We start from the raw sequence: 14,405 nt of genomic DNA on the forward strand, positions 1-14,405 counted from the left end.
AAAATAATTTAGGGCTAGTTACATGTTCTTCAAGACTTCCAAGTACTTTTTCAAGAATACTTAACTTTTTTTATATTAAAAATGTCAATATATTTTCAACAAAAACATTTTTAGTAGAAGCGCTTCCAACGACAACAATTCCGAACGGGTTTTTAGTTTCTATTTCTTACGCGCAAGGAGTGAAATTTGATTAGGAGAGCTTGAACAATGACCACATTACATGTTTGCCGTCTCTTGAGATATGAAACCCCAAATGTTTTTATCGCTTACCTCATTGATTTGCAAATTCAGTGTCGACCACATTTTGATCATTGCGATCCCCAGTTATTCAACTTAAACGGTTAGATCAAATCTAACGGTCAAATTAGACAGGCGAGAAAAATCTTGGATTCATTGTTCCGTCCATACGAGAATCAAAAGGCGAAAGAAGTTAAAACTGAAAATCCAAGTAAAATCAATGGCAAAATGATCGAGCGGTCACCTCTCCGATTCAACTCAACAAGGACAGGAAGGAGAAGAAGTCGCACGTGACAATCTCCCCAATCTCCTCCGAGCTTTTTCGAAACTGTGGCCACGTGTCCACGGCCGGAGATAGAGCGCCATGTCACTTACGTAGACTCGCTCTCCGATTCCACACAAACTGCTTACAAATCAGAAATCACTCCCTCCCACCAATCGCAGGATCTCGCGGACTGGCTTTAAACCAAAGCCTTCGTCTTGGAGCCCTCCCCCACCTTTCACTTTCTCTCTCCTCGTACTTCACTCTCCCCCCCGTCTCTCTCTAGAATCTGATCGTATATTCATTCTCTCTTTCTCTGTACAGGCTCGGAACTTGGAATCAATTTCCCGGGGTAAGCTTCTACAGTTCAACAATTTCAAGTTCAATTTTTGCAAACCATTTGATCGTATTAATTTGTGGGATTTTGCTTGCATTTACTGTTCTTAGATTCTAGATGTTTCGGAGCTATGAATGAGTGGAAATGTTGCAGTGAATCGGCGATGTTGTTTTTAGCTCAAATTTTCTACGATTTTCTGTTTGTTTCTCGAGAAATTTTTCGTAAGAGGAAGAAAAGATATGCAGCGCTTGAAATTTTGAAATCCTTTTGCTTTGAGAAACAGTGAAAGTGAAAAGGTATTAGCTTTGATGAGAGTGATAGGTGTAATCCAACAAGAGGCGAGCAAAGTAATTTCCTTTTTCTTTCATCTTCCTCAGCTTTCTCGGCAAGCAAACACAGAATTAGTAAAAATTACATCTTTTTTGTATGTGTGTAAGAAGATTATGCCTAATTTGGTTGATATATGTATGAAATACTTTAATCTCTGCTTTTGATGGATGCTTTTACTGTGTTTCGATTCGTCGGTTTCTTCAGAATTGAGGAGCGTGTCAACGAATATGAGCAATTCCGTAGGCCATAACTTGCTCAATCAGAGCTTGTTTCAAAGCAAGATAAATTCTTCTGATATTCCTGCCAAAACATTGTTTCAAGCTAAGAGCGTCCACCAAGTGACAGCTCAGGCGCGAAAATCACCCATATCCAAGAAATTCTGTGGGAACACTTTGAACGTTCAGAAACCGAAGTTAGCCATGGGGTCATGCCGCCCCATTACAGCTATTCCTCGTGGCGTATTAACCACTGATCCGCCTTCCAATGTAAGTAAATTTATCGGAAAACTTAATAGAAAATGGCTTGATAATGCTAGGGTGAGGGAGGTGTTGTGATGGAGATTTGCTAAGATTTGGAATTAAGTTTAGAATTGATTGACTGCTTCAAATCTGTCTGGGTGTTTTGCCTGGACATGGACTATTGTTAACTAAATTCTTCCTCGTAGCAGCAGCTTGCCAGGAAATTCAATCTCGATGGGAATATTGAAATGCAGGTACATGTAGTGTAACTGTTAGGTGTTTAGACCAATGTTATATATTTGGATAAGTTTTGCTCAGTTCAGCTCAACTAAGATATGCATGGGGAACTAAACTAACAAAACCATACGTAATTGGGCAGGTTTATGTGAATCCTTCCACACCGGGATCTGCCACTCAAGTAGATATCCGTGTAGCGTATAGCGGTGACTCTTTGACTCTTCACTGGGGTGGGATAAAAGATAGAAAAGAGTAAGTTTCCCTGTAATTGCTTCCTTTGTTGAGTCTGATGCTCAAGATTTCTACCCTAAGATAATAAAATCTGAGATGTCTTCTTTCTTATTGTCATTTGCTGTTTACAGAAAATGGGTGCTTCCATCTCGTCACCCAGATGGAACCAAAGTATATAAGAACAAAGCTCTTAGAACACCTTTTGTGAATGTAAGGTTTTTAAAGCACATCATATATTCCTCAACAAATATCTCCCATTTGGTTAAGATATTGTGCTAAATGAAGTTTTATTTGTTGATCAATTGTTTTCTCTAGTCCGGCTCCAATTCCTTGCTTCAAATTGAGATTGATGATCCTACAATACAAGCAATCGAATTTCTTTTAGTTGATGAAAGCCAGAACAGATGGTAAGATTTTGGTTGTTTTTTTTTCTTGGCCTAGTAACTTAGATCTATCTAAACAGGCCAGATGAGTTTTGTTCTTCCTTAATGTTCTTTGGTAGGTTTAAGAACAATGATGATAACTTTCATGTTAAGTTACCTGCAAAGGAGAAGTTGATATCCAATGCTTCAGTTCCTGAAGAGCTTGTACAAATTCAAGCATATTTGAGGTGGGAAAGAAAGGGTAAACAGATGTATACACCAGAGCAAGAAAAGGCATGTGAAATTTGCTCTATAATTTTATAAATCTTGTATTATCATTGTTACAGCATCTCAAACTACATTCGTTATTTCCTTTGTCCTTTTTACTCCCACGGGAAGAAAAAAACACCAGACCAAGAGAAAGCATGTAAACTGTGATTTGATACTATAGAAATTCTGGCTAGTGAAATTTCACTAGTCATTTAAGCTCTCTTGTTGAACGCTGGACAAGACAAACTTGTTGGTTTGATTTAAAGACTTTATATGCTATTTTGGTTTGCTTTTAATAAATATTTAGTGTTTATAGGTGGAGTACGAAGCAGCCCGAACTGAGTTATTGGAGGAAGTAGCTAGGGGTACTTCCATACAAGAGCTCCAAGCAAGGTTGACTAAGAAAAATGATGGTGGTAAGATTGAAGAGCCATCTGGTTCTGATACAAAGGCTGCAAAAAAATCTGAAAGCAAAAAGGTTTTTAGAACCGAGAGAATTCAACGCAAGAGGAGGGACTTAATGCGGATTATCAACAAACATGCTACTAAACCTGTTGATGAAGCTAAATTTGTAGATGAAGAACATCCAGCCAAACCAAAACCCTTGACAGCAGTTGAGCTTTTCGCCAAGGAAAAGGAAGAACAGGATGGAGGTTCTATTCTGAGGAAAAACATCTTCAAGATCAATGATAAGGAACTTCTGGTGAGACAATTATATGCTTTGGTTCTTGATTCGTCTGCTTTTCTAGGGACTAAACTAATTTTAGAACCCTGAAATATTTATAAGGTACTTGTAACCAAGCCTGCTGGGAAGACAAAGGTTCATCTGGCAACAGATTTCAAAGAGCCACTTACCCTTCACTGGGCTTTATCTGCAAGCAAGGCTGGAGAGTGGTCGGTAATATTTTGAATTCTTTTAACTGAAATAATGGTATTCATATGTTTGCTTTCTTTAAATTCTCTCTCGGACATTTTCAAATTTCCATGCATTGCTTGTTAGTCGCAGAGCATGAAATAGTAAAGTAAGCTACATTGGCATTTTCAGGAACCACCTGCAAATACACATCCCCAGGGTTCAGTTGCTCTAAATGGGGCTGTTGAAACACAATTTAGACCAAGTTCCACTGACTCTGCTTATGAGGTATAACACAAGAGAACATGGATTGATCCGTGTGCCTGGGAACTTTATACTAGCTCATATATTCAAGATCTTTAGACAATTGTCTTGGTCCTCACAGTAACTTTACAGGTTCAAACTATAGAAATAGAAATTGAAGGAGAGAGTTTTAAAGGAATGCCGTTTGTCCTTAATGCTTCTGGGAACTGGATGAAGAATCAAGGCTCCGATTTCTATGTTGACTTTGGCGTCGAACGCAAGAAAGCTCAGAAGGTTGCTCCTTGTTTTGGTCATAATCTATTTTTCTGTGACTGCCTATTCTTGATTCTCCTCAAGGTTCCATTTTCTTTACAAGTTTAGTTTCTGAACTTTTCGCATTCAAGGATACTGGTGATGGCAAAGGTACTGCAAAGGCTTTGTTGGATAAAATAGCCGACCAGGAGAGTGAGGCACAGAAATCCTTTATGCATCGGTCAGTATTCCCTTGGGAATTCGATAAATTATAGTTTCACTGACTTGGCCATTTCTTATTCCATCTTATGCCATTCTGCTATATTTGTCCCGGTATATTTTTTTGATAATTAATTACAACTTTAGATTTTTCAGTCATGCCCTTCGCATTTTGTGAATTAGAATATTTTGAATCATCTTCAAAATGAATTTTATTTGATTTTCTTTACTAAACCTCGTATTTTCCTTTTCTCAGATTTAACATTGCAGCAGACTTGGTCAATCAAGCAAAAGATGCTGGTGAATTAGGTCTTGCAGGTATATTGGTGTGGATGAGGTTTATGGCTACGAGGCAGCTCATTTGGAATAAAAATTACAATGTGAAACCACGGTACAATTCTTTTGATCTCTACTGTATGATTTTAATACTTTATTTTTTGGGCCACATGGACATGGAGATGTGGGGATATCGTCTTAAATGGCTCTTATGTATTGATAGTTATAGGGACAGGCCGGGTCCAGTTTCTAGAATTTCTGTTACTCTGCACCCCTCACTCCTCGCAAAACGCTAAACCTGTGTGTTCTTATTTTTCTGGTGGTGCAGTGAGATTAGTAAAGCACAGGACAGGCTCACGGACTTGCTCCAGAATGTTTATGCAAATTATCCACAGTATCGCGAACTTCTACGGATGATCTTGTCTACCGTTGGCCGTGGAGGAGAAGGGGATGTGGGACAGCGAATTCGAGATGAGATCCTTGTTATCCAGGTGGAAAATATTATGTTTGCTTTTGTGTATGTGGTCTAATATTCACGTCCCTCATTTCTGGACAAGTTTTTGAATTTGTATAATTTTTTGGATGATGTCAGAGAAAAAATAATTGCAAAGGTGGAATGATGGAGGAATGGCATCAAAAGTTGCATAATAACACAAGTCCAGATGATGTTGTTATTTGTCAGGTATGGATGTCAGAGCTTTTTAGGGCCTATTCAGTGGTTTTTTATTTGAAAATTTATCTTGATAGTTGTCACTTGTCATTGCAGGCATTAATAGATTACATAAAAAATGACTTTGATATTGGTGTTTACTGGAAAACTTTGAATGAGAATGGAATCACAAAAGAACGTCTCCTGAGCTACGATCGGGCAATCCGTAATGAACCAAATTTCAGGAGAGATCAAAAAGATGGTCTTCTGCGTGATCTGGGGCACTACATGAGAACTTTGAAGGTTTGATTTCCTAAACCTTTCAGGTTTTATGTTTGACAAATTTGTTTTAATAGTATACATTATACATCTGCATCACATAATTTTGATCATGGCTTATTGAATCCATCAGGAAGATTTTGTCGTTTTGTACATTTTATGGTAGACTGGTAGTACACCTATTCTTTCAGTTGCTTCTTCCTCGAAAAAGGATGGTGGATTGTGACCATGTCCGTGAACTATTCTATAACATTAATGATATTCTAGCCTGTTGCTGTGTTGTGAGAGATGCATATCATAGGAGGAATTTCATGATGCATACTTCGCCCTTCTATGATGATGAGAAGAGATGTTGAGAAATTTTAGTTTCTGGTTCTGTGGACATCATTTGACTCCTATTGCTTGCCGTGTAATATGTTGTAGCTTGCTTGCCTGCCAATTTTGACCAATAAATATTCACATGCAGGCTGTTCATTCAGGTGCAGATCTTGAGTCTGCCATTCAAAATTGTATGGGCTACAAAGATGAGGTAATATCAATAACTAGTCAGAGTATCTCAACATAATGTATCGTTACTTGCTAGCAATGACACACCTTTTAATTCTCTTCAGGGTCAAGGATTCATGGTTGGAGTACAAATAAATCCTATATCCGGCTTGCCATCTGAAGTTCCAGTAATGCTCTCAACTTGATTTCAAATTCTTATGATGGGTGAATTAAATAAGATAACTAATAAGAAGTTGCACAACGACATTTATTTGAATCAGGACCTCCTGCGATTTGTACTAGAACATGTTGAGGACAAGAATGTGGAAGTCCTTATTGAGGTTTGTGGAACTTTGACACTGGCAATTATTTTTCCAGCTTTCTGTTGCGTTCTCACCTTGATAAATTTTCAATGTTCTTTTTAATTTTAATTCAGGGTTTGCTTGAGGCGCGCCAGGCGCTTTGGCCATTGCTCTCTAAGCCTCATGATCGTCTGAGGGATCTTTTATTTTTAGACATTGCCCTTGATTCTACTGTTAGGACCGCAATTGAGAGGGGATATGAAGAACTGAATAATGCTGGCCCAGAGGTATATTTACTCTCTAAGCAGTTAACTACATGTCTGAGAAGTAATCTAGTTTACCTTTTCTCTGTTTTCTTCTTCACCAATGTTGCAATGATTTTGAGTCTAATATGACTGGTTTTAATCTTATACTCTCAAGTTTATTTTCTTGATCAACTGATTTATGCATTATGCAGAAAATTATGTACTTCATCTCTTTAGTTCTAGAAAACTTGGCCCTATCATCAGACGATAACGAAGATCTCATTTACTGTTTGAAGGTAAATCTGATATATATATATATATATATATATATATATATATATATTCTTCTTATTTTCTTTCATAAGAATTCAAGGCAATTTGAATAATAGGATAAAAATTGGGACTTGTCCCTTTTGGTTTACATTTCCAAGATGCTAGCTTAATATTTTATTTCTTCCCTTTTTTTTATGAAGGGATGGGATCAGGCTCAAAACATGTTAAAAAGTAAAAGCAATGACTGGGCATTATATTCAAAATCAATCCTAGACAGAACCCGCCTTGCACTTGCAAACAAGGCAGAATCGTATCACAGAATTTTACAGCCATCAGCAGAATACCTCGGAGCACAGCTTGGAGTGGACCAATGGGCTGTATGTATTATCTATCTTCAAACCAAAGTGCTTTGTTACATATTATGCATCACATATCTTCCCTTTCTTTGCTCATAATTATTTCTTGCAGGTGAACATATTTACTGAAGAAATAATCCGTGCTGGATCAGCTGCATCTTTATCCTCACTTCTGAATCGGCTTGATCCGGTTCTTCGAAAGACTGCTAATATGGGCAGGTTGATTGTGCTGCTATCGTTTAGTCAGTCATATCATGTTTAATCGCATATATTTAGAAATTTTTTAATGATTTTACTTTTTAGAAAGGAATACACTAAAAAGGTTTAACGTCTACATTCTCAACATCCATCACTTACATGCTGCGATAATTTTCTGATGATACTTTGGTTTTCCTCGACAGTTGGCAGGTTATCAGCCCAGTTGAAGTTGTTGGATATGTGGTCTATGTGGATGAATTGCTCACTGTTCAGAATAAAGTTTACAGCAAGCCCACAATTTTGGTGGCAAAAAGTGTAAAAGGTGAGGAAGAAATTCCAGATGGCACTGTTGCTGTTCTGACACCAGATATGCCAGACATCCTATCTCATGTCTCTGTCCGAGCAAGAAATAGCAAGGTAATAGCTTATCAATCATAATTTTCTTTTCTGTATGATTGAAATGTTTGGTGAAATGACTAACTTATTATTTGCAGGTTTGTTTTGCGACATGCTTTGACCCCAATATTCTGGCTGACCTCCGAGCTAGTGAAGGGAAGTTATTACGTGTAAAGCCAACACCTGCTGATATAGTTTATAGGTACCTTTTCTTTTGTAGTTTGGTCTTGAAAAATGTTAATAAGCTATCTCCTGTTATGTGCTGACAAACTGTTTTCTGTTCACTCAATAGAAACTTCGCTGCTTTGTGCCTTCCATTAATGAAAGACTCGTCTCTCAAATCAGTTGGATGAACAAAAAATATACTGAAATACAATGTTTAAATTCTTGTCATGTATAATTTCAGTGAGGTCAATGAGGGTGAGCTAGATGCAGGTTCCACTAATTCAAAAGAAGACACTCCATCTCTGACATTGGTCAAGAAAAAATTTACTGGTAGATATGCCATATCATCTGATGAGTTCACAAGCGATATGGTAAGCTTGAAAAGTTTTTCAGCAGCTAAGGAGTTACTTTCTTTTTCCTTTTTTTCTTATTTCACAATTGACGGGGTTGGGCAAAATGTTTTCACAAATTAATAAAAGACATTTCCTTAATATTGCTTCTGTGGGGATTGCAGGTTGGAGCTAAATCACGTAATATTGCTTATGTAAAAGGAAAACTTCCGTCTTGGGTTGGAATTCCTACATCGGTTGCCCTACCATTTGGATCATTTGAAAAGGTTCTTTCAGAAGATTCAAACAAGGTTATCCTCACCTTAAACTTCTGTACCTTGTCATACACATATATGATATATGCCACTGTGATGATCTACTATCCCTCAACCAGAACAACCTGAAGTTTTATTAACTTAATGTGGTCTATCTTTGTTGGGACTTTCATAGTAGCTCAGTTGCTGTCTCTTGATTATGGTCAAATTTATCCAATCAAGTTCACTAACTTTGTCTCTTTTCTGTCTGCTTATAGGCAGTGGCTGAAAAGTTGGAAACTCTAAAGAAAAAGTTGAAAGACGGAGACTTTGATTCGCTCAAGAAGATTCGGGAAACAGTTTTACAGCTGGCAGCACCGCCCCAGTTGGTAAGTATTCTACTAGCAGGCGTCAAATGTTTCATTTTATTTTATTTTCAAAATTATAACAGCTAATAGGTTTCAAAGAGTGCATTTTCCATTTCATAGTCTACAATCACCCGAACTCCTTAGGTGTGTTTCAATCTGTGAAGTTTTCTGTTACGGCATCCCATCACCCTTTTTCCAACGTAAACCGTTAAAAGAGTACACTAATATGTCATTTCTGACGTTTTGTAGACCTTGCCTTCACGCTTGCGTAAACTAAGATTCAAGTGTGGATTAAATTTTTGCTACTGCGTCATTGGCTTCTTTTCTTCTCTTGATATAACATAAAAACCAGTAATGCTACCTATGAGGGAAAAACTCTATGGGGCCTACAGGCAGAATAATATAGTTTAAGTGAATGATACTAGCTTATGTGGCGAATTATTTTCAGGTGCAAGAGCTGAAGATGACAATGAAGGGGTCAGGGATGCCTTGGCCTGGTGATGAAGGTGAACAACGGTGGGAACAAGCATGGACGGCTATAAAAAAGGTAAAATCGCATTGCTGCATATGCCCAGAAAAAAAAAAAAAAAAATAGATTAAATCAATCCAATGTTCTTAAATCCAATAGAGCTAAGAATTTAACCAGCCCCGATGGTAGTGTTGAGGCAATCATAAGTAGTAATATATATGGGCCGGCAACCATTGTGAATTGACTCTCTTCGGTTCTCTAGTTATCTTTTCTACCTTGATATCAGAGCTAAGTTTTAAGTTATGATAAATTGGGGCATTCTCATCTGTTATAATCCAGGTCTGGGCTTCAAAGTGGAACGAGAGAGCGTACTTCAGCACGAGAAAAGTGAAATTAGATCACGACTATCTTTGCATGGCTGTCCTTGTTCAGGAAATCATAAACGCTGACTATGCATTCGTTATTCACACAACTAACCCATCTTCTGGAGACTCATCAGAGATATATGCTGAGGTATTCAGTAGTGTTTACAAAAGATATATTTTCAACTAATATCAGAGACATTGATTTAGTTCGTTTTTCTGTGATAGGTTGTTAAGGGGCTTGGAGAAACCCTAGTTGGAGCTTATCCTGGACGTGCTCTAAGTTTTATTAGCAAAAAGAATGATCTGGACTCTCCTCAGGTAATACATTTTTGTGCATCTCTCACAAACGTGGCATAAGAGTCCATCGAGGACAATGATTTCTGTTGATAATTTTCCATGGATTATGTAATTTGTGTAGTATTTGTCAAAAAACTTGTATACTGCAGAATAACGACTTGGTTATAGGCTTCCACCCTAAAAGTCCTGTCACAAACATGAAATTAGCGAATACGTATATTTTCTTTGGACCTTCCCTTGTTTTCACTCATGAGTACGTGGATATTTTTCAGGTGATAGGATACCCTAGCAAACCCATTGGCCTCTTTATAAAACGGTCTATAATCTTTCGATCTGATTCCAATGGTGAAGATCTCGAAGGTTATGCTGGTGCAGGTCTTTACGACAGGTAGACTCCTTAACATCTCTCCCAGGCGATCATTACTTACAGCCACATTGGTAGTCAGGCGTTTTATGTTTGCACAGATCACATATGCACTTAAAAAACCACACAAATCTTTTATGCATCTATTTTTATTGTCATTGATCTTATTTTGCTGTATGCTAATGACAGTGTGCCTATGGATGAGGAAGAGAAAGTCGTGGTTGACTACTCATCTGACCCGCTGATGGTTGACGGAAACTTCCGCAAGACAATCCTCTCTAGCATTGCTCGTGCAGGAAGCGCAATCGAGGAACTGTATGGATCTCCACAAGACATTGAAGGTGTAATCAGGGACGGTAAACTCTATGTTGTCCAGACAAGACCCCAAATGTGATTCATATCTTTTGTATTCTTTCTACGATTTGTGTCATAGACATTGTTTACTGTAGAATGAGAATAAAAAACGAAACAAATAATGAGAAAAATTTGTATCTTCTGAGGCATGCCTGTTTACAAGAAGCAATATGCTTTCATTAGTTTTGTAAAATACTCCATTGACTCCATCAATATATATAAATAGAGGGGCATATTTTGTATTTACATTAAAATACTCCATTGACTCCATCAATATATATAAATAGAGGGGCATATTTAGTATTTACATTAAAATACTCCATTGACTCCATCAATATATATAAATAGAGGGGCATATTTTGTATTTACATTAAAAATGTCATTTTATTCTACATATTAGAAACCCCTTGCTGATTTCTGCGAGAAATTACAGGTCCTTGAAGTTTACTCCGATTTTCACTTTAGTTCTTGTAGTTTCATTTGTTTTCACTTTAATCCAATCAGTCATCTCTTTTGAAGAACCCAATTTAACGGATTGGACAAAAGAACTACAAGAAAGTGAAAATCTTAGTAAATCCCGGGGCCTATTTGTACAATTTTAGCCATATTATTGTCAATAAATATGCAGATCTCTCAGCAATCAGCAGTGATTCATGAGAGATCAATCCACACTTCATTTAAGCGCCCAGGAAGGTGACATGAAGCATTGTATTGAGCAATGGCATAAGAACTCTTAGCTTCCAGATTCGCTGGCTTTCTATTTAAGTGCTTATTTAGGCTGTTCACAAGATCTTCAAATTCTTCCGAAAAATGGTCATCTTTGGCAAACCCTGGAAACTTTCTAATTGGTAACGTCACACGAGAAGAGAGGTAAGAAAAAAAATTAAAGAATGAGATATGAACATGAAAAATATACATTAGTGACAAGTAAACAAGCCCGATCCAAGCCGGGTTAGCTTGGGCTTGGATAGTGTTTTTCAAGTTGGGTTGGGCTCACTGACCCATAACTAAGGTTAACAAAGTTCCAACCTTATAAGCAGAAGTCCATATTATTCAGAGTTTGTACTGCTACAGTGATGACAAGGGGTAAAGGATTGAGCTCCTCTGTACTACATGCTTCTGTTCATAGCTTGAAACCATGTTTGCAGCTACATCATGATCAAACTACATGTGCAGGCGAATCAAGCCTTATAATCGTCGTGTTCTCTTCGTAGCAAGCAATCCGAAGAGACTCGCGTTACGATTATGTGCTCTGTTCGAGCTACACAATGATGACGCACATCATCACGATGTACTAGAGAGATGTATGGCCCCGTCATATGATGGCCAAAGCGTGCCATACAACAAAAAAAAGGAGTTGGTAGAGAAACATTCTTGTCCATCAATGGCTATATATGTTCCCTTGCTAATTAGCTTTAATTTTAAGGATTAATTAAACTTGTACCGTCAATATTTATCTTGGAAAGCTGACCATACTTGTTAGACAAAATCATTGCTCAGCATAACTGTTCCACGCTTGTCAAGCTTTATAAATCGTCTTTTTCCCACTTTCAAGTGCCTTTTTGTAATTGAAATACTATACACATCCACAGAGGCAAGAGCATGAATATTTTACTGTATATTCTGCTGAATTGAACCCTCATATACAACAATACTAAAGGGATTTTCTCAAAGTGAAATTCTTTATGAACTCTTTGTCATTTCACAGTTTAATGTCAATTTTTGTGCCAACAATATAAAATATTTTGCCAAAAACCTGAGATGGCAGAGAATTCATAGAAAGTCCCACTTTTAAGGACATTCTCTCAAAAGTGAGACTTTTCATGGACATTCTGATATCTCATGTTTTTTGCACAATATTTTATAATGGTGGCACGGGAATTGATGTTAAACTGTGAGGTGACAAAGAGCTTATGGAGAGTTCCACTTTGAGAGAGTCCCCTTAGCATTTCTCTTATAATTTTTAAATTGAAGAGTAATGTTAGGTAGACTAAATTTGCAAACTAAATGATGTGTCACCAATTATATGAATCAACATTTACGTAATAATTCAATCATCAACTTTTATATCATGTATTTTACAAAATTTAGTTTGTACATTTAGTCTTCCTAGCATTATCCTAAATTGAATATATCAAAGAAGAAAAAAAGTGTGAGCAATTCATTTCTTTAATAATGTTGTACGTATGTAAACTTTTGAAAGATATAAGTGGTGCCCGATGGTTCTAAATTCTTCATCGTTAATTCTACGAACTACCCACCATTCTTTTTCGTGACTCTATCCTTTATTTTGGGTGGTAAGGTTTGGTTTGAAGCATCAGAGAATATATACAGTGAACAATTTTTTCTTGTGATGCAAGATATATATAGCTGCTTGCCCGTACATAATTGGTTGGTTCCCATGAAAGATGGAGGAAAACAAAAATTGGAAAGATATGGAACTATAATAAAATGCTTCACATATTCTTAATGAACAAGTAAAGCATTATTTCATAAAGTTATTCTTTGAGGTGGTCTAGCTATATATATATATTCCACCTAACCCTACAATTTGATGAACATGCTTTTTTCAAGTGGGATCGGATAATTATGTGCAAAGGTAATCGAAGGAGCTTTTAGACTTTGAATTCAAGCCCCCCTCCCCTTCCATTCAGAAGATTGACCATATAAACTGAAGTCAAGGAATTACAACTAGCTAGGTCATCATGTTTCCTTGGGGAGGGTTTGATTACAATCACACCCATGCAGGGCCACTACTTCCCGCAAAATGTGGCTATGAAACTCCCAATTCTCTTTCAGATTTCTAAGCCGCTCAACTTGTTAAGGGTTTGTAAGAGAATCGAGAGACAAAAAAACTCACCTTTGGTTTCTTGTGGGGTTCTTAATCCATAACAAGAAGTTGTTCATAGTAGTCATGGTGTCTCTTAACCCTTTTTATTCCAAATATTTTAGATGGATTTGAAGACCAATGAGTCTTTGGTCAATTCCATTACCCTTTTATTCAGAGTTTTGTTGTTTTTTAAACACTTACGAGATTGGAAGAATGTAGAATACAACACAAAATTTCAAATGTACAGTAAATACTGTTAATCAATATTCACTTAGACGATATATAAATCATTCCACATTTTTTCTTTTGGTAATGAATTTTAATTTAGGGAGTTTGAACAAACAACATACCACATTACCAACATTGTAACTAATGTAAATACACACTAAATTGGAAAAAAGAAAAAAAGGGAAAAAATGGTAAGTTTGAAGTGACCTTAGACATGTCATGCAGCTCTTCTAGAGTCAATGCAAGAATACAGCAGCTGTGAGAAATGTCAAAAAGGTGAACTTTGGCTCCCATTCTGAGATGTCAAATAATATAATGCACACATAGTGGCCCCTTCTCTGATGAGCAAAAACATTCCGTTTCCTTTATCCAGATGCCTCATAGCCTCATACCACACATATCATTTCTTCCAATATGGAGACACCATCATTATATCTAGGTATATTGAAATCCATTTAAAAAATAATAATAATTATATGGTTAATATATATGATAAGTATCTGGAACACACGTTTTTGAACTACATTTTGACATACGTTTTTGTGAGGTTTACTCTGTAATGTACTTTAACGATTCGAACCGTTCATATTTTAGGTATTCCCTTAAGATCATGTCTACTAAAAATCACTCA

At 36.9% G+C, this 14,405-nt stretch overlaps 1 protein-coding gene across 3 annotated transcripts; it reads left to right on the forward strand.

Annotated features, from left to right (window-relative positions):
* Positions 1 to 471: 471 nt before the first annotated feature.
* On the forward strand, positions 472 to 10,970 carry LOC137730854 (alpha-glucan water dikinase, chloroplastic-like). 3 transcript variants are annotated; one of them, XM_068469845.1, is made up of 34 exons: positions 472 to 851; positions 947 to 1,183; positions 1,371 to 1,651; positions 1,834 to 1,878; positions 2,004 to 2,113; positions 2,224 to 2,302; positions 2,408 to 2,499; positions 2,595 to 2,748; positions 3,041 to 3,427; positions 3,512 to 3,622; positions 3,770 to 3,865; positions 3,974 to 4,114; positions 4,225 to 4,313; positions 4,548 to 4,682; positions 4,896 to 5,058; positions 5,160 to 5,249; positions 5,334 to 5,519; positions 5,962 to 6,024; positions 6,107 to 6,169; positions 6,263 to 6,322; positions 6,418 to 6,570; positions 6,741 to 6,824; positions 7,002 to 7,178; positions 7,270 to 7,376; positions 7,559 to 7,772; positions 7,850 to 7,953; positions 8,158 to 8,287; positions 8,431 to 8,556; positions 8,778 to 8,888; positions 9,316 to 9,414; positions 9,676 to 9,849; positions 9,927 to 10,019; positions 10,271 to 10,386; positions 10,552 to 10,970. In XM_068469845.1, exons 3-34 carry the CDS (start codon positions 1,394 to 1,396, stop codon positions 10,754 to 10,756), a joined length of 4,215 nt encoding a protein of 1,404 aa, XP_068325946.1. In that variant the 5' UTR covers positions 472 to 851; positions 947 to 1,183; positions 1,371 to 1,393; the 3' UTR covers positions 10,757 to 10,970. The 3 variants fall into 3 exon arrangements, with proteins under 3 accessions (XP_068325946.1, XP_068325947.1, XP_068325945.1); XM_068469846.1 differs by having other exon boundaries at positions 947 to 1,132; XM_068469844.1 differs by lacking the exon at positions 947 to 1,183.
* Positions 10,971 to 14,405: the final 3,435 nt, after the last annotated feature.

Source organism: Pyrus communis, chromosome 4 (assembly GCF_963583255.1).
Source record: "Pyrus communis chromosome 4, drPyrComm1.1, whole genome shotgun sequence".
In the NCBI taxonomy this organism is placed as follows: domain Eukaryota; kingdom Viridiplantae; phylum Streptophyta; class Magnoliopsida; order Rosales; family Rosaceae; genus Pyrus; species Pyrus communis.